The 21,019-nt window shown below is 37.8% G+C and overlaps 1 protein-coding gene across 3 annotated transcripts in view; it reads right to left on the bottom strand.

Moving 5' to 3' along the window:
* EPB41L4A (erythrocyte membrane protein band 4.1 like 4A) overlaps positions 1 to 13,010 on the bottom strand; it is a 92,081-nt gene extending 79,071 nt beyond the window's left edge. Inside the window, exons 1-2 of one of the 3 annotated variants that reach the window (XM_032213079.1) lie at positions 9,126 to 13,010; positions 8,179 to 8,502 (exon numbers count right to left, since the gene is read on the bottom strand). In XM_032213079.1, coding sequence (XP_032068970.1) covers positions 8,179 to 8,277 — 99 coding nt within the window. In that variant the 5' untranslated portion in view covers positions 8,278 to 8,502; positions 9,126 to 13,010. Of the gene's footprint in view, positions 1 to 8,178 lie in introns of all 3 variants that reach the window. The other 2 variants (XM_032213080.1, XM_032213082.1) reach the window with 2 other exon arrangements.
* Between the last annotated feature and the right edge of the window lie 8,009 nt (positions 13,011 to 21,019).

Raw genomic sequence — 21,019 nt, 5'->3', positions numbered from 1 at the left:
TCCCTTTATACTGATCCACTGTGTAACTAAGGAGTACATGTGATGTGAATAATCTGTGGCAGGATTCTGGATACATTTTTACTGAAAGAGTAGTTGCGGAAAGAGAAGAACTATATAAATTATAATGGAACCAGATTTATTATCATCTTTTGTCCTCACATAAGAATCTAAAACTTTTTCTTAAAAATACTGAAAGATAACAGACTTCTCAAAAATTGCTAGGTCTGTATGTTTTGCTTCTTGAAGCTAAAACAGCATGAAGAAATAAAAAGGAGAGAAATTAAAAATCATGTAACTAATACAAAAAGGACACAAACCTCTGCACCATGGCACCCATTTGCTGCTTTCTTTAATTCAAGGGAAAAGCCTGAATTCTTTCTAGTGTTTTTACTAGAAATCACCAAAGAAATACTCTTCATTTTCCTTTTTAAAAATAACATCCTCTGTGCTTGTGCATACACACACACACTTTCTCTCCAAGGATTAATCATATTATCTTGGTTTATTTGTTATGTATGCATGTGCCTGTATGCCTCTGAGTTAAGTGCATGCATTCCATCTCTTGGAGGAAAGGGTGGATCTAATCAGGAGAATGTGTCCATTGTAGCATATAATAATCATTTATGTGTTTCTGCTATTCTCTCATAGTGCTTATCTCTGTGTCTGATTCATACAGGAACTAGGAAGTACAAGGCTATATACACTCTGTTTGAGGTCATCTGAGGAAGGTTGGGGCATAGAATAGATTGGTCAGCAAGGTTCTAAATTGCTAGCCAACAGCTTTAGCTGCACTGATGTATTGAAAACGTTTTTTCTAGATTTTTTCCACCACAGCACTCAGATGACTCCTGCCCATTTTCAAACTTTTTTTTTTCTTGGTTTCTCCCACCACTCCAAATTTGGTGCCATATTGTTTTAGCTTGTAAGAATGTTCTTGATTTTGGGCAGATGTACCGTATTTTTCGGAGTATATACCTTTTTCTCTCAAAAAAGAGGCTGAAAATCTGGGTGCGTCTTATACACTGAATACAGCATTTTTTGCTTCCTGAAACCCTGCCCACCAAAATGACCATGCATAGCCTTATGGAAACTTTCAGAGAGCTCCTGGGAGCTGGGGAGGGCAAAACTGAGCAAAAAACGGCCCATTCTATAAGCTTCCTAAAGGCTATCCAGGCCCTTTTTAAATGAAAAACGGGCATGTTTTTGCAAAAAACAGGCCATTTTTTGCTTGTTTGGGGGGGGGCACCCCCCCCCCGATACACTCTGCAAGTTCCCTAAAGGCTACTCATGTCTTTTTGGGGGAGGGAAATGGGTCCATTTTTTGCGAAAAACAGGCCATTTGTGGGTGATTTGCAGATTGCAAAAACTTTTTTTTTAATTTTCCTTTTCAAAACCTTGCTGTGTCTTATACTCCAGTGTGTCTTATACTCCCCAAAATACTGTAATCCCATGAATATTTACTCAGTATTTTGTTAATAGTTCACTGAGTTATAAGAATTTTAAAAATGACAGGAGTTGCAATCACAGAATCCCATATCTCTCGTGTTCTCATTTTCAATTCCATTTGTTTTTTTATATTTTCTTATCCAGGTATTCGATTATTCAACAATCCTACTAATGGAATCTACTTCCCCAAAAGAATAAATAACAGTAAAATTAAAAATTGAGGATTATAGCTAATGTAGGAATCTTAGTTTTTTCTTTCTGAGGTTCAAAGTAGAGCATTTACTACCGCTGCATCATGGCTATAGAACAGTGGTGAGTTTCAATTTTTTTTAGAACCTCTTCTGTAGGTGTGGCCTGCTTTGTGGAGTGGCTTGCCAGCCATGTGACTGGGTGGGAGTGGCTTGCCAGCCATGTGACTGGGTGGATGTGGCCAACTTGTAAAATGTGGTGAAACTCACTTAACAACGCTCTTGCTTAGCAACCAAAATGTTGGCTCAGAAACTCTGGCATTTAAAGCACGCAAGTCTTAAAGCTGTCAAGTTACAAGACCCTTGCATCCCTAACTCTTTAGAAAAAAAACCCAGGAGTGTTCAAACTTGACAGCCTTAAAACTTGGGGACTTCATCTCCCAGAATTCCTCCTCTTAGTCTTCATCTTGGTGATGTGTGGACGGGCGGGGGGAAGGAACTGGTACTGGTTCTAAATGGCTCTGTAGATTTGTGGAACCTCTTCTACAGAAGACGTTAGAACTGGCAGGAACCCACCCCTGCTATAGAATGAACTAAGGTAATATGTTGATGAATTTTTCTTTCTCAATTTTACATTTTTTGGCTGTAAACATGCAGATTTCATTTGATTACTTTTGACATCTCTGGTCAGTTTGTTACTAATTATGTTGATTCCTATTAAGCAAGGGACAGATAATAATCAAATACTGAATTGGCAATTTACTGACAACTAAGAGATATATTTGGCTTAATTCACTCTACACTTAATTCACTTTACAAAATATTGCAAAATTTGTTTCCCAACTGTTACAATGCTGTATTTGGTAATTTCTTTACCATTTGTAATTTTTATGAGACAAAGCTAAGCATATTGTATTGTAAAGTGAATAAGTCCCACAGTTCCAGTTTATACTTACAACTTCTACAACAAATGTCCAAATAAAGCCTGCTAAAGGAAAATTACTTAAAATTTTAAATACAGTATTGTCTACAATCATTAAGAAGCCAGAAATTTAGTCTATTCAATAATAGACTTGATTGTTGATTGTACAAACCTCAGACTGGCCAGGAGGTAACTTGGTTTAAAAATTAATGGATTTCTACCGCATTGTCATGCCAGTTCCATTAATTTAGTTAGAGGCATTCTGGGAAAATAACATGACTTAATACTCATTCATTACATAGTAATTCCTTTGAGAATTCAGAATGGTTGGTCTCATTTGTAAAGATGCAGCAAAAATTAGTAATCTGTGCAAAATAAAGACGGATTTTAGAGAATGGTTAATTTATGAAAAGTTCTGCAAAATCTTTTCTGCTTTTCAGCTTTTTATAAATGAGTATCAGAAATATGAAGAGAATTTATGGTATATACTTTGTGTGTGTGTGTGTATACGCATACATTGACATACATTTCTGTTTCATCATAAGCATATCCACATTAATAATCTATTTTATAAAAGCTTATGTTCCATATTGTTACGATATAAGATTCCTTCATCCCTTAAATTTCTGACTGAGAAAACTAAGTTGTTGCATGAAATTCTTAGTATTCTCATGGTATCAATCTGCCCTATGAATTCCACATTCACTGGCTGCCCTTGGATATTTCTTTCAGATAAAGAAAATTTTCAGTTGAGACGGCCTCCTGCAGCACTCTGCCAATGAAAATGGATGCCATCAGGCTGTAGATCAGCACCCACTCGGCCTGAGCAGAACCAAGGCACCGCGTGCTGGTCCTTTGCTGTTTCCAGGGTAGCCCCGTGGGCCAGATCTAAGCACTTCATGGGCTGGATCCAGCCTGCAGCCCTTGAGTTTGACACCCCTGTTATGCAACAACAATAAACAGAGTTACTGACTCTATTCCAGGTTTTCTGAGACTGACTCTCTAAACCAGGGGTGTCAAACTCGATTTCATTGAGGGCTGCATCAGGGTTGTATTTGACTTTGGGGGATGAGGTGGGCGTGGCCAAGGTGGGAATGGGCAGCTTGACATCACTCATGTCAGGGGCAACTGTGGTGGCCCAAGCACTCTGACAGCAAAAACGGGCCTCTGTGCTCCACGTTGGTCTCCTGCAACCAAAAATGGAGTTCCGTTTTTGTTGGCAGAGACATCACAGGCCAGTCCTTCGCTGTTTCCAGGGTGGCTCCATTTGCCAGATCTAAGCACCCTGTGGAGTGGATCCCCAGGCCTTGAGTTTTGACACCCCTGCTCGAAGTTTTCCAGTGATGCATTTTGAAGCTTGTGCTATACTGTTCAAATGACACAGAACTCTATCAGTCACTTTCAACCAAAATGTCTCAGTTAATCCAACCTATTATTAATTCAACCTCCAATTTTAGGTTATTGTTACAAAAATAAAATAGGGAAGACTCCTATATGTGCCACTTTCAGCTTATAAAGTAACAAGATGTAAATGAATAAATAAAAATAGCATACCTGAATAGAATGTCAAAGCCCAAGGCTATTGTTATTAACATAAGGGGAAAACATTATGTTTTTATACAGGTAGTCTTTAACTTACAATGACAATTGAGCCCAAAATTTCTGTTAAGTGAATTTTGACCCATATTACAATCTTTCCTACCTTGATTATTAGGCGAATCACTGCAGTTAAGTTAATTTGGTGTGAAAAATGATCATAAATCACTTTTTTCAGTGCCACTTTAATTTCAAATGGTCAGTAAATGAATGGTTGTATATTATACCTATAAACTATGCTTGAAATATAATCTGGTTTTAGATTCAGATTTAATTCTGCACTTATCAAAACCTATAAATTCAACTAATGGAAGAAAGTTCTGTGGAAATGAGTAGACCAAAGCCTCATTCATATTTGCAAAACAGAAACTGTTTCAATTTCTGTATTTACATAACACAATGAAATATTAAATAATCATCCTCTTATAGACTAGAACATGCAAACTCAGTTTATATAGTTAATTTAAGATTCCTAGTATGAATCTAGACAGTTGTGTGGTGTATAATATGGATAACCTTATTGACAAAATTGTGGATAAACTTGAAAACACAGCCGTATTTTTGGGAGTATAAGACGTACCAAGGTTTTGAAGAGGCAAATTAAAAAAAAAGTTTTTGCACTCCCCAAAGTGCAAAAATGGACCCTTTTTTTCCTCCCCCAAAAAGGCATATAGCCTTTAGGGGGCTTGCAGAGTGCACCTGGGGGGTGCCCCCCCCAAAACAAGAAAAAAAAACAGCCCATTTTTCATCAAAAAAATTGCATGCATATCCTTTAGGAGGCTTATAGCGTACTCCTGGGGGCTGGGGGGGGCAAAATTGAGCAAAAAACAGTCCGTTTTTCACTCATTTCTGCCTTTCCAAGCCCCCAGGATTCTCTGAAAGCTCTGCACCGCCATTTTGGTGAAGGGGCGGGGTTTCGGGAGACAGAAAATGCTGTATTCAGTGTATAAGACGCACCCAGATTTTGAGGGGAAAAGTGTGTCTTATACTCTCGAAAAATACAGTATATAAAACAGTAGCACTATGGATCTGGGTGGTAATTAAGCAAATACATTTATGGGATCATTGGTGTAAGTCTGTATTATTCGTTGATATAAGCAATTATATTGATATATTGTTGATATAAGCAAGTACCAGAATGCATAACACCGGACATATCACTAGAAAGCAAAATCACAAAACTGTGTCTCACTTACTTTGGCCATGTCATGCAGAGGAATTCACTGGAAAAAGCAATGTTTGAAAGGGTTAGTGGTAAAAGGGAGGCCAGGCTGTCAAATAATATGGTAGCTGGACACTATCAAAGCTGACACCATCCAGGACATAGAAAAATTCAAAGGAGTACTACAAGATTGGAAGATGTGGAGAGACCTGGTTCACAGAATCACCAAGAATTGTACTTGACTGAATGGATGACATCATCATCATGATATAAGTCTTACTATTGCTCAAAAAAATGTGCATGTTTTCTAGTAGTGTGAAAATATATATTGTCATTATCCATTTACATGTATGTTAAGTGAATGTTACGACATTCCAAAGTGGAAAGGAAGTGAATCATCTACATGACAGAAATATTGGCAAAGGTGGAAACGCTTTGGCACACTACAATTTCTTAACTGCATTTCTAATAATTCCTCCTCACCAGAGGTGGGTTGCTCCCGGTTCAGCACGGATCTGACAAACCAGTAGTAGCAGTGGTGAGAGGCTCCGCCCACCCACCTGGACGCATGCGCAGAAATGTTGCATGCGAACGAACCGGTAGTAAAAAAATTGTAAACCCACCACTGCTGCTCACCAACCATATAGATGCAAGTTAAAGATCAAAAATGTTATGGGTTCCACAGTCTCTTCTAAAGAACGGTAAAGGGATTAATTATTTTATCCCCAATAAGCCATTAAAGCTCTCACATAACAGCTCCTAACTAGAATTATGGACATTAAACCTTCAGAAATATTCTAATATTAAACAAACTAAACCAGTTTAGAAAAAACTGTTTCTCTAATGAATTGATGGAATTATTACTTGCGAATATAAAACTTAAACCAGGGGTGTCAAACTCAATTTCATTGAGGGCCAAGGGTTGTATTTGACTTTGGGGGGCTGGGGTGGACATGGCCAAGCTGGTCATGGCCAGCTCGACGTCACTCGTGTTGGGAACATCTGTGGTGGTCTGAGCACTCAGGCAGCAAAAATGGGCTTCTGAGCTCCATTTTCGGCTATGATATCATTTAGATCCCCTTTACGTTTTTTATTATGGTATGGTCCTGTACAAAACTTTGGATTCAATTCTGAAAAGTTGTTTGGCGTATGTGGGTCATAAGCATAACAACTTCCAACTTTTTTTAACATGGCAGATATTATCTAGATCACAAGGCAGAGCAGCCATGAAATCCTGGATAAACAATGCACCTGTTTGAAAGTATTTCAAACAGGTATTGCAAATCACATTTATGTGCACTTCAAAGCAGTTTTTTGGAATTGAACTTAAAACACTGCCCAGTTCTAATAGCCATTATGTTCAAAATGCAAAGAAAAAATAAAATGTGCAAGACTAATTATATTTAAAAAGTTATTTTATACAGTGTTTTCACAATTAGCTTTTAACTATTTATATTATTTTTATATTTAGTAAAAAGTAATTGTAACAAAAGCTATTAGTCTTTGCACTTAGAATTAGTCTTTGCACATTTTTTAAAAAAATATGTAAAATTTATTCTGTTGAACATGCTTAGGATACCTGATCAGATGTATTTAGTTATTTATCTATCTCCCACCTTTATTTTTACACATCTCAAGACAGAAAACATATGAAACACACCTTTCCTCCTATTTTCCCACAGCAACCCTGTAATTTGGGCTGAGAAAAGGACCAGCCCAAAGTTCTCTATCTGGTTTTCGTGGCTAAGGCAGGACTTGAACTCAGTCTCCCACTTTATACACCTTAACTACTAGCCTACTAAATTATCAAAACTCTCCTAACTAGACAAAAAAAGATCTCCAGTGAATTCTATGTGTCTCACCAAACTTCAGAATGCTTAAAAATAAATTCCTTTAATTTAGTGACAATCAAAACCATTATCACATATAGAATTTATTTAAATCCCTGCATATTGACCTGTAATTAAGCTTCAATGAAACCCTTAGGATATAAACATTCAGAAGTTTGCACTGTTATTGCTTATTATGTACCTTACTTCAATTTATTTCAGTTATACTACAAAATGGCAATTTCAGTTTTCTTATCAAGTTTGATTCCTTGGACAATTTTATTTAAAAGTCCATTTGTTTGCAAACATAGTAGTTGAAAAGTTGTATGTTTCACTGGACTGAAATTATCTTACATATATCTTTAAACCTAATTATACTACTAATTCTCATAGCACCCATATAACTGGCAAGTCAGTCTAGTATTATTGTTTTCTACCCCATATGTATATAAATCACAATTCCCTTAAACTTAATGAGAATTTTTCAAGAATATGGGATTGCAAGTCTTTACACCTTTTAAAAACTCAGTTATGTCAATTTCATATTTTTCATCATTTTGTTGACCCGGAGGTATTTCAAAGGAAAATTAAGCACCCTTACCTCCACTGACCTTACTGGATAGTTAAAACTTACGGGAAATAAATGAGGTTATTTTTTTTTTAAAAAAAAGGTGTTTTAATATAAAACTTTATACAATTGAGACATACTAAAATTTGAGAATTTCTTCCCTTGCTGCAGTGTCTCGTTTATACACAATACGTGATTTAAGGAAAGCAAATCAGTGCTCATTTTTAACACTTTCCTCTGCTTTTTGTTTGTTATTACTACAACTCCTTCCTGGGTCATGGAATGTGATGTAAAGTTAAATGCCACTTGACATGGCCCTATCCCTGTAATTAGAAACCACTTTGTTTTGATAAGTGCTCTCTTCAGAAATGGGTTTCCATGTCGATTTGCCCCCTATTGCTTAACACTAGACAAAGCATTTCAAGCACTACTGACAAGGTAGTAAAAATAGAACAGGCAGCACTTACCTTTATCCCTTGGTGCTGGGTGGTTAAGGTTAATTTGGATTCATCCAGAAGCAGAACTTCACAATAAAATTCCTCAGGCACTGCACAGAAGCAGCCCATGGCTGCTCCAGTGTCTTGGATGTCAGATTGCAAATGATAAAAAGAGATGAATGTAACTTCGAGCACAGCAGGGGGGAAACCAAATAACTCTGTTCTGATCAGGCAATTTTTTTTAATTTCACTCAAAGGATCAAAGGTGGAGAAGGAAAGTGGACTAGTCTTTGTCTTCAACCAGCTTACTAAAGAGGGTGCCTTACACCAAAGGTTAAGTCTTCATCAGGCATCCTGCAAAAAGAAAAAAGAGGGAAAAGAGCCCAAATCCTTCTAACCACCTTGTAAGGGGGGGGGGGGAATATCTATACATTCATTGTCAAGCTGCAAGAGTGAATTCGAAAGAAGAAAGTTGTCAGAGGCAAATCCATGATAAAGTTTCACACACTCCTCAGCCCTTATAGGCTTCTTTGTTCACAATGCAGCTAGGAGATTCCCTTGGCCTCTGAAGCAGACGGGTGCTGTGGATGAGTGAGTAGTTAGCGAGCTTGCTCTGGATACCAATATGAGGCAACCGCAAGAGAAGCAGGTCATCCTTCAAGGCCTACTAGGGGCCGAGCCCTTTCAAGCGCAAAAGAACTTAAGAAAAGCACCCGGACCAGGGAAAAAGCTCCAGTTCCTTCTCGGCTGCATAACGCCGGGCGCTCCAGCGAAAGCTCCTCCAAGTCGCGTCCCCGGGATTAATAATTACCCACGTTTCCCCTCCCCCTTCCTCTCCTCCTTCGGGGATTGCTCTTTTGTATGACGAGAGAAAAGAAAGGATCCGGGCAGAAGGGAAACCGCCCCGCCTTCAGCGGGCACCCTCACCCCCACCCCCGGCCTTTTCCTACCCGAAATAAGGGGATACGGGGGCTTACCTGGACGAGCTGAAAAGCCAAACCAAGAAGCCGCTGCTCCTGCTAGGGCGTAAAGAGGCGGGCTGGCAGGTACGGACCGTTCACTCTTGCGGGCTTAAAGCACAAACCAGCTTGCGCTTTCCAAGTCAGGCGCAAGCCCGTGTACCTCGGACACACATACACACACGCCCTTCTCTCCGCGGCGCTGAAATAGGGGGCGGCGGCGGCGGCAGAGACACACCGTACGGCTCCTATTGCCGTTTTCTCCCGGCCTTCTCCATTCCCCGCGAGTAAGCTTTTCCCGTCGGAGGGAAACCGCGAAGAATTCAGGATTCTTCTTACCGCCCAACTCCACCGGCAAAGTTCCCCGCGAAAAGCGGAGCGAGCCCCGGGCGCAGCAGTTAACAAACGCCACCTGCCCCGGGGTGGGTCCAGCCGCTTAGTTTCCTTCCCAGCTGGAGAAGCTGAGCGTGCGAGGTGTCAACGCTGCTTCCTTGCCCGACCTTCGCTTCCTCGTCTTTCTCCTCGGGTGAGGCTCGGGTTCCCGGTCCACCTTTGCCAACATGGCCCGGGATGGTGCCGGGGAGGACCGGCGAACGCTTTCCTTGCCCAGCCCAGAGGCAGCCGCGGCTCCCGCGCACGCTACCTTCAAGGCGAGCAACGCCTCCGCTCAAGCTCCCGGCGTGCCTCCTCCTCCGGCACCTCCGCGATGCCGGCTTGTAGCTGGGCTGTCCAACCGGCGTTTTTGTCTCCCTCCGCCTTTTTGCTCCCGCCAACCTTTCACCTTCCCTGCCTTAGCAGCACCGGCGGAGGAGGCGTTAACTGTGCAAGGACAGCAGTGACCCCTACCGGCCGATTCCGCCAAGCCTGACTTGAACGTGACGATTCAGAGAGGGAACGGTACCGTGTGTTTTTAGATGAATAACCACTCCATGAGGGCTTTAGCATGCAAACTATTTCTTATGGAGCCAGACGTCTGTCATCAAGAGTTGTCTTGGCAAAAGGAGAGAGGCATCATTTGCTGGAGACTGCTGCTTGCTTTAGATGGATTTAAACACATCTTAAAAATGTCTATCATAGATGTTCTTACAAGCCCTTTACCTAAATGTTTGGAAGAAGGGATTTGAACTTGCTTCCAATTTATAAAAATTGCCTGAGGCCTTTCCTGTGCACATTCCACTTAAATCACCTTTCAACTGTACAGTACTGTACGCCTGTATTACTGCAGGGAATGGAGCAACCAGATATTACCAGACAGCATAGCATTCAACTGGTAACCAAAATGCTGCAAAATTAACAAAGTAATTATGAATGTGCTTTGTGCTACACAAGGTCATCCCCCTCAATCTTAATTTTAGGCTGAGTTCAATTTTACACTGTCATGATGCGGTTTGTTTGTGATTAAGGGCTCTTTCTCCCATCCCGAAATATAGCATTAATATGCTTGGTGACCATCTTTTTCTTCATTTCTTCATGACATTATCCAACATCCATGACACATTGGTAGCCTATCTTTTTCTTTTTTTATTAAATTTTTATTCTACATCATATGGTGCAGCAACTCTTGATGGTTTTTAATATTACAAAGTCCTGCAAGAAACTTAAATTAGAGGAATTAAATAGAAAATCTAAAAACAAAGGTGATGGACAGTTTGGGGATGGAGATCTTTTTTACATGGTGAGCCACCCCCAACATAGCAGCCCTTTGTTAGGGTCAAAGCCAAGCAGCAGAAAAAAGTTTTCAGGCTCTTCCAGAAGGTCAGGAATATGTGGGACGACCTCACTTCCAACAAGAGAATATTCCACAGAGCGGGGGCCACAGCAGAAAATGCTCTTCTCATGGACCCTGCCAGTCAAAATTCTTTGGCAGATGGGATCCAAAATAGGCCCTTTCCACTGGAAAAGAAAATGGGGCAGGCTAGTGCCATTGGAGTGAGATGGTTCCTCAGCTACCCTAAGCCCATGCTATAGTGGGGAACTTAATATTTTCATCTGTGGCTCCAATTTGCAAAAAAGAAGCATTTTCCCTTTTAAAATAGAATTTTAGGTATGAATACAATCTGGTAGACTTGACTGTTTATCAACCTTGGCAACTTTTAAGTGCGAACTTCAATTCCAAAAATTCCCCAGCCAGCATGCCAAGGAAATACCAAGAAATACTGCATTACACTAATGATGTAATTCAAGGGTTAACTTAACTCTCTGTGGCTACTTTATGCTGCTGCACACATGTTTCATCCATTCCCATTGCTGGGAGCTGCTTTCTGTGCTCATATTGGCTTGGTCTACGGGAAAGATTAGGCACCTGCCCCTGTAGAGATATCTGCCTGCTAAACGCCTGACATGCTTTCAATGGGTTCTTTACAAACATGGGTTTAGTACCTTTTGGAAAGAGTGTTAGACTTGTTTTCTAAGCAGCCCTTCATTTTTAAACTGCAGAGAAAGTTGATTTAAAGCATGAAAAAGAGCTTCTTTTTCCAACTGTTGCTGCAACCATAGTTTTGCCGCTTCTACCAACAATGAGCTTCTGTGGAGAAGGTGACACTATCTTGCCCATTCTAATTCAAATTTGGCACTGGTGACTAGGCAGAACTTAACTGTCTGATAATTCACAATCTTACTACATTAGTCAACAACAGAGCATGGTTGTTATTGTTACCATCCATTTGACTCCATATCCATCTTCTCCACCTGTAATCTGTCAGGTGGATTGTTTTGACATGAGTTTAGCACTCTTCAGTAATAGCTGGGCTGAGAGGAACAGATGAGGGGCTGCAATGAGTAGGAACAGTGGGAGCATTCCCCCCCACTCCACCTCATGTACCCCTTTGCCCTTGCAATGTGTTAGTCAGACAATTTGACAGATGGATAAACTTGTTGTTTTAAGGACTCATCTCCGTTCACCCAACCATATCCCAAACTGCGGATAGTAGTTGCTGGTTTTTTATCTACTCGGAAATAGAAGGGAAAATGAAGCCAAGCAAATTCAGTTCTCCTGCTTCTCAGTTTGGTACGTGACAAGTATTTAAGAACACTATTATGGCAAAATAGGAGGGCCACAGTATTTACATTAGCATATTTGCCTGAAAATGTAAGAGACTGGTAGGTAGCAGTATAACACAATGATCTAGAATAGTCCTTAATTCAACAATCAATTATGAAATAAGCTACAAATCAGTTCAATGTACAGACTTGAAATTGTTTTTAAAATATTAACATTTATATTTCAAAATACAATAATTTTACGTAGAATCTCATCCAATTGACTCCTGTAAGAGAGATAAAGGGAGGGAGGAAGGGAGAGAAAGAAGGAGGGAGGGAGGGGGAGACTGACTGACTCATACTTCTTCCAGGGCATGGTGCAATGTACATTTCTGAAACTACATTCTTAGTCACAAATGAAAGAATTTGGGCCATAGCCAATTCCATTCTTTTTTATATGACATTATTTAAACATACTTTGGTGGTTTTGCAATCAGAATACAAAATATTTCAAAGTATTGCTGAGGGTTTGGTCTTTTACTTATTCCAGGAATCGTTTCATTGGTCTGTGATGAATTCTCCTGGGATCAGTAATGAAAACTGGTAGATAAGTCTTTAAATAAATGGCTTTTTAAGAACCTAAAAAAGCATTTGTTATCATACTTCTTAGGGAAAGGAACTATTCTAAAAGCATGTGAACAAGATATCCCCAAAGACTTGTTTCAATAATCAGTATTAAATCAGTACACTTTTATTTTTAAATTCTTTTCAAAACAGGACTGTCTGTTTCTGAAATGCCCTCCCTAAAATGCTACATTTAATTTACAATAATTTTGACACTATTTTTGGCACCTTTCAGCTCATACAGGTAATCCTTGACTTATGACTACAATTGAGCCCAACATTTCTGTTGCTAAGTGACACCTTTGTTAAGTGAATTTTGCCCTATTTTGCAACCTTGCTTGCCACAGTTAAGGGAATTATTGCAGTTAAATTAGTAATATGGTTGCTAAGTGAATCTGTCTTCCCCATTACTTATCAGAAGATCACAAAAGATGATCACTGCAACCATCATAAATATGAATGGTTGCAAAGCATCTGAATTTTGCTCATGTGATCATGGTAATGCTGCAACTGTTGTAAGTGTAAAAATATGGTCATAAGTTACTCTTTTTTTGTAACTTCTAACAGTCACAAAATAAATTGTTGTAGGTTGAGGACTATGTGTAATTTATTTTGATTATTATTTTAAAATTATAGCGTTGCTCTAAGATATTTTATCCACTACAATAAATGTTAAACATTTAGTTGTTATATTTTTAAAGAAAGACAAGTGGTGGTGAAGCATTAAATTCAACGTTGCAATAATAAATCCAATAATAAGTCAAACCCAATAAAACATATATAACCAACAGAATTGAAACTAAAATATATAGATACCCTTTAATCAACCCATAAATCAATTATATGCGGTACCATTCTGGAAACTCCTGTAAAGAAACATGATATGACAAATTTTTAAAATAAATGTATATTCTTTTCCTCAACTGGAAATCTCATTCTGATTCATTTATCCACTAATAATTATAGTAGAAAAATGGCCTTTTGGTTTTTAAATCTGCACTATAAAAGTACACAGTGAAGTTCCACCAAGCACGAGTGAAATGTTCAAAGGCTTCTAGAAATTTGGCTCACATACAACTAATGAAGTTTATGCTTTGTAGAAGCATGCTATGACCTGTCCACAACAAGCTTGCCTTATGCAGTTGTATTAAAATATTTGCATTTCTGAAGGGGAGTGACTGTGAAGATGGTACCTAACAGGCCACTGAGAGATATAGTTATTGCCTCACCTTACCTCCAGGGAAAGTAGGAAATGGCTAAGGGATTTATAATAAACTTCATTCTTTGAGTTCATAAGTGTGAATTAAGCATTTTTTTCTCTGCTCAACCTTAGTTTTAAAAAGAAAAAGAAGTGACTTCTTTATTGCTAGGTTAGCAAAGAGAGGTCGCTAAACATTGAAATCTTTCACCTGGACCAATGCACTATCAGAAATAGTTCTGATTTATTGATCAATGCCATAAGTAAATTTTTAGGCAAAATAGTGAAATTTCAAAAGTAAAATTTAGTTAGTTAGTTAGTTTATTAGACTTGTATGCCGCCCTATTCCCAGAGGGACTCAGAAATTTCAGGTTAGGAGTGAAAAGGAAAGCAATTTAGCTCTCAGTGTATCTCACTTTCTTTACCACTCTTACTGTATTTAGCAGAAAGGCCAAAGAAATCATACCATGAAAAATCAGTATTTTTCTCCCAAATATCAGGAGAACAATCTGGGATGCTGAGGGCTGCAACCATTTTAAGAGGTAAATGTAATATATATATTTTAAGTGTCTTTCTGTAAACCTATGTGATCCTTTTAGAGGTACTTCAAAAATGCTATCAAAATTATTAATTATTAATGAGAAGTATTCTGTATTCAATCAAGTTAATACAATTTTAATTAAGTTCTATCCAATTATTTGCTGTGAAAATATTATGCACATTTAGTTATGTGATTAATTTTAAAACTATACTGTATATCAGAAAATATAGCAGCTTTATGAATGCCTCCACTGCGTGCGTCATTAATAAAATTTATGTGGGATAGGATTCCAAGTAGTTTTTGATTTTTTGATTATTGATTGATTAGATTTATATCCCAGCTTTATTATATACAGCTCAAAGCAGTTTTTTCCTGGTGCTCTCCCCACAAGAGAACCTATGAAGAGTTTAAGCTGGTCCCAAGTTATAGTCAATTTCTGTGTCTAATGAAGGGCTAGAGGGCCAAAACCTATAGCATCCATGTTTCTGTTTCAACACCTTAACCACTGCACTCAGGTAATGTAGAGGCATCATGAAGCTCCACTCAAGATTAATTACTGGTAGTTATATTATGTTTTTCAGGAACACAGTGGCTCAGTGGCTAAGATGCTGAGCTTGTCTATCAGAAATGTCAACAGTTCGAATCCTTAGCACCACATAATGGAGTGAGCTCCTGTTACTTGTCCCAGCTTCTGCCAACCTAGCAGTTCAAACACCGAGTAGAAAAAAAAGGAACCACCTTTGGTTGGAAGGTAACAGCATTCTATGCGCCTTTGGCATTTAGTCATGTCGGCCACATGACCACAGAGACGTCTTTGGACAGCGCTGTCTCTTTGGTTTTGAAACAGAGATGAATACTGCCCCCTAGAGTCGGGAATGACTAGCACATATGTGCGAGGGAAACCTTTACCTTTATATTATGTTTAGAACAAGAGTTTTGACATTGGCTATTGACAGCAATTAATTTATAAAATGGTAATTATTTTTTCCATATTGGGAGGGAGAGTGTTAATCTGTAGGTTTAGTCTTACAAACAAACTTCTCCTCTGTACTTAAAATGCATAGTTAGCATTCTAGTGGCTGCAGAAATTAGCCAAGAGGAAATCAGAGTGGATTAATTTCAACTATTTCAAGAGGCTACTCTTTGAAGTCAGTAGGCATCTATTCATTGGTGAGATATTATCTTCAATTATTATTCCCAAAGTGAAGCACTTTACTTATCATTTTCACATATTCATACTAATGCTAAAATGACCTGTCACTTGAATGGATGTTTAAACTATAGCTGGAGGCAAAACATTGCAATGAATACTTTATGATGTCCTTTGTGTTCAGTTTATTAACAGGCTTACCTTTTAGCACATTATTTCCTTGTAAAAACACAGAGCTAAAATATCATTAATTTTTCAGTTTAACCATCCAATTATTAAACTCTTCATGAGATAAATTAATACTGTACTATGTATGTGAATTTTAGACTAAATTCCTATATTTTGTAACTGGAATAACCGAAGTCTAAAAACACAGAGGATTATGAATAGTGACATGTTTTATTTTATCCTTCTGAAAATAGGATATTGACTGATAATTGTGATACAATCAGATTTTTAAATTATTTAGCATCTATAAATTCTAACTTTTTTTACAAATTTGCTTTATTTGTTAAGAATTTGGGAATGAATTCTTTCTTTTAAAGTATTAATTGTTGTTAAACTCTCCTGATAAGGAATAATGTGAAATTATAATTCAAAAACAAAATCAGAAATCTTCCATAGTGCAAGGAATTGTATCAATGAATAGACTGTTAATATATGAGAGTACTTGAGTAAAATATATCCATTGGGATTTATTCATAAGTTAATGTATACGGAACAGAATTAAGATTTTAAAAAATCTGCCATTTAAACACAAAACTTAACATATACAATAGAGTTGGTCAAATGTCCATAATAGGATGGATAATTTGAATTACCAGTTGAACCGCTGGTCACTTCAGCGCCATTATGAATGCTAAGAATATATAAAGTAAAGATGTTAGAACATTCTGCCTTTTTTTCTTCCAAGTACAGGGTCTACTTTTTCCCGATCAATGATGTATTGATTCATTGGCTGCAACAGGAATTGATTGACCAGCTTACTACCCAAGCCTGTTGTTGTGGGTTGAGAGAAAGTGCCCAGCCAATTTTCATACCTAAGGGGGAATTAGAACGCAGATCCCCTGGTTTCTACCTGATGCCTTAACCACTAGACCAAATTGGCTCTCAAAGCATGTTTTTATGTATTTGAAGTTATTTTGTATTCTTAAAATATAAAAGGTTCTTTTTGTTGTTGTTAAATATCTCCACTGTTTCCCTGAAGGAGTACCAGTGTAAGTTGAGGATTCTTTCTGAATTCACAGCTGCTTAGATGGGAGCCTGACAGCATGGTTTTTCTGTAGTAACCCTATCATTCATTCTAAAATAGTCCACCCACCAATGTCTGGATGACTCCCATTCTTTCAGAATTCAGGAAGGTGATAAAAACTGTTTCTTTGCTGAACTAATTGGCTGAGGACCTTGTTTTACTGCACTGTTTTTACCTATTTTAGTTATACTTGTTTTTTCAATAGATAGTTTTGAGATATTTATAATATTTATGTGAGCTACCCAGAGTTTGTAAAATAAAGCAGTATAAAAAGTAAATAAATATAATACACAGTGTGTGTAGTTAAGCTTGCATTGTCATATCGCTCACAAGTCCCTTAAAACTTTACAATCCATTCTTGCTTAGTCCTTGTGGTTATTGTGCAAATTGTCTACCACTATAACTGTTTTGCCAACCTAATACTAATTTAAATGTATTTGCAGTCATGCAGAATTTGAAGAATTCTTTAAACCCATAACTGATTAGTTTTTCACTGCCAATGAAATAAGCAAGAATCTGTCTGTATTCTACTGTATATTGTAGTTCCCTTGGTATATCAAAATACCAATCTCACACTGGCCCAACACCAATATTTTCTTAACTGATTTTGTGGAAAATAGAGTTGCAAGATAATGACTGATACTATCAAATTCTTGTATTTGTTCTGGGATGGGGGAAAACCTTATTTCTCCACCAAAGCACTATTGCCTAATGTTTAATTTCCACTTAAATGGTATTTGTATTAAGCTGATAGTAACACATGATTAGTTTATGTGGGAGAATGATGGAAAGATTAATTAGCTGTGTGTTTTGCCAAGGCTGCATGAGATCCTTTTGCAAAAAACAACAAACTGGTATCATAAGTAACTTTTAGCTGTAATGTATTTAGGAATTTCCATTATATTTTCTTTTTTTAAAATAGTCCTACTATGAAATATTTTTAGAATATAATTTTAAAACCTCTTTTCTTTTAAAGATAGCTGACACTATCATACGTATGAATCAAAACAGAAAGAAATATTAGTCTTCAGTGTTCTTGGAGAGAAAAATCTAAGGCAAATTTCTACAGCTTGGGAGCAGTGGTATATAGCCAAGACACCATCCAAAGGATGGAACAAAGACAAACAGCCTCATGTGAACTGATGTGGCCCAGCTGCAGATACTGCTGTACCTCAATCGTTTTCCCCCCAAATCTATACATGATTTACAGTTGTGGATTGCAGATAGAACTCACTTAATGAAGGTAATTGGGACTGAATTGTATGTCATTAAGTGATGCAGTAATAAAACTGGACATCAGATTACCGCACTGCTTAGTGACAGCAATCCCAGCAGTACCTGTATCGAAAAGAGTGGGTTGTTAAGTGAAGATCTCATATTACTATAATTTGAAACTTCTTGCAGGCTTCCGACAAACCCCAGATGGCACCCAAGCAGGCTGGAAGGTGGGTGAAGTCTCTGGAGTTGGGGGGTTCAGCTGCTACTGCAAGTGCATGCAGGCCCAGGAGGGGTTGCTGTTGTGTAATGCATTTGGATTGGGAGAATTGTTGCTGTGTCACACACGTGTGTGGAGGCTGCGTTGCCATGCAAATGCATTCAGACTATGGAGGTGGTCCTGTGGGACAAGTTCATTACAGAGCACGAGATCCCTGGTAGGGAGTTCCTCAGGAGAAAACATTGCAGGAGCAACTTGCAACCTTCCTTTCTGGCTTCTCCATTTGCTTGTGGGAAGCTGGAAGGGAAGGTAACAGAAGGCAATCATATGACTGTGGGGTGTGGCAACTGTCATGTGAGCTAGTTGCCAAGCACCCAGATCACTATCAGGTGACCACGAGAGTGTGCAACAGCTAGAACATCGAGGACCTGTTATAAGCACAACAGTTCATTGATTGACCATTCAAAGTTACAGCACCACTGAGAAAAGTGACTTATGACCATTTTTCATACTTATAACTGTTGCAGCATCCTTGTGGTCATAAAATTCAGCTGCTTGGCAACTGGCTCTTATTTATGACGGCTGCAGTGTCCTGGGGTCATGTGATCACTTTTTGGGATCTTCTGACAAGCAAAGTCAATGGAGAACCCAGATTCACTTAACAACCATCTTACTAACTTAACAAATGCAAGGATTCATTTAACAACTGTGGCAAGAAAAGTTGTAAAAGAGGGAAAAACTCACTTAGCAAATGTTTCACTTAGCAACAGAAATTTTGGGCTCAATTGAGATCATAACTTGAGGACTACCTGTACCATTTATTCAATGTTGTTACACCTTTGAACAGCCACTAAATGAGTGGTTACTGAGGATTACCTGTAACTTTTTTAGTACTGGGAATACTTGATATGGTATTTGAAAATCAGTAATATTCCAATTCTCTTTGTGATCATGTTTTTGCAGAATTGTTTTCCTTTTCCACTATCTTTTTAACTTCCAGATGTGAGTCTATAATATCTGAAATGTTCTAATTAATTTTGTAGGCTGTACAGCTACATACCGTAGTTAGAAAAGTTCATTTAGAATGGCTTCCTATAAGTTTTCTTGGATTTCACCTCCTCCAGAATATCCTAAAAGTAGATCTGCTGCCAGTCTCTAAAATAAAATGCTTTTCGTTTCTTCTACAATCATTTTGAAACAGACCTTTGAAAGCAAACATTAACTCTTCGCCTTGAGTACTGCCTACATACAGATTGTGTGGTAATTGCACTGCCAAAGAACCTTGTACATCTGCAAATAAATTATTTCTTTTCTCACAGCAGTGATTATGCTGTACATCTGAGGGAATATAATCAATGTTTATTATGGCTCAGACTAATCTTTTCTCCACAGCTGCTTTGAGGCAACTAAACATTTAGCTGGATATGGTAGAGTACAAAATACCACATTTTGTGTTTTCTGTGGAACTGTATCAAAATGTACACAAACTGGTACATTTTTTACCTTCTGGAAAATAATTCAAAAATAATACCATATTGTTGCCAATTGCAAATTTAAAACAGGTAATATATTTGAATTGATAATTTCTGGAATATTAAGAAAGATGGTGTTTTGATGCTGCCTTGAGCATGTTAAATGAGTTATGTGGTTGTAATGTTAGCTAAATTTTGTTATAATATTTTTGTTGGTTTTGTTACGCTTACATATAGTGAGAAAAAATTCATCATATGAGGAAAAAAACCACATTTTGTGTTTTCTGTGGAACTGTATCAAAATGTACACAAACTGGTATATTTTTTGCCTTTCGGAAAATCATTCAAAAAGAATATTATATTGTTGCCAATTGCAAATTTAAAACAGGTAATACATTTGAATTGATAATTTCTGGAATATTAAGAAAGAGGGTCTTTTGATGCTGCCTTGAGCATGTAACAGATTAGATGAGTTATGTGGTTGTAATGTTAGCTACAGATAATGAGAAAAAAATCATCATATGAGGAGAAAAATCTAAACTAATTCCTTAGAAATTCATGTTATAGATAAGCAATAATGGATAAGGCAACCCATAAATTCTTGACTTATGACCATAATTGAACCTCAAATTTCTGTTGTTAAGTGAGAGATTTTTAAGTGAGTTTTGCTCCATTTTACAACCTTTCTGGCCACAGTTATTACGTGAATCACTGCAGTTGATAAATAAGTAACCTGGTTAAGTGAATCTGGCTTCCCCATTGACTTTTTTTGTCAGAAAGTTGCAAAAGGTGATCACACGACCTTGGGACACAGCAACAGTCACAAATATGAACCAGTTGCCAAGCAATCTGAATTTGAATGACATGATCGTGGGAATGCTACAAATGTTATAGCTCTGAAAAACAGTCATAGGTCACATTTTTCAGTGCTGTTGTAACTTTGAACCAAACGAACTGTTGTAAGTCAAGGACTACCTGTAACACCAGTATAATTTTTTTTAAATCGCTCCAAAATATTTGATTCATTAACTATCATAGATAATGTCACAAAACTTGTCTTCCTCACTTTGGTGAAGTTTGGTATATATACAAAGTACAGATGGCACTCCTATTAGTAGAAGCTGCACTTTAATATCTGCTTCAGACATGTGCTTCTTGACTATTAAATTATCACAGTAAATCATTAATATTTTCCAGCATGTGAAATGTATATGCATACATGCCAAACATCCAGATGGGCAAAAGCTAGTCAGACAATTGA

This window comes from Thamnophis elegans, chromosome 3 (assembly GCF_009769535.1).
Source record: "Thamnophis elegans isolate rThaEle1 chromosome 3, rThaEle1.pri, whole genome shotgun sequence".
NCBI lineage: Eukaryota > Metazoa > Chordata > Lepidosauria > Squamata > Colubridae > Thamnophis > Thamnophis elegans.
The sequence above is the reverse complement of the archived record's forward strand: the minus strand, read 5'-3'. Positions and strand labels throughout refer to the sequence as shown.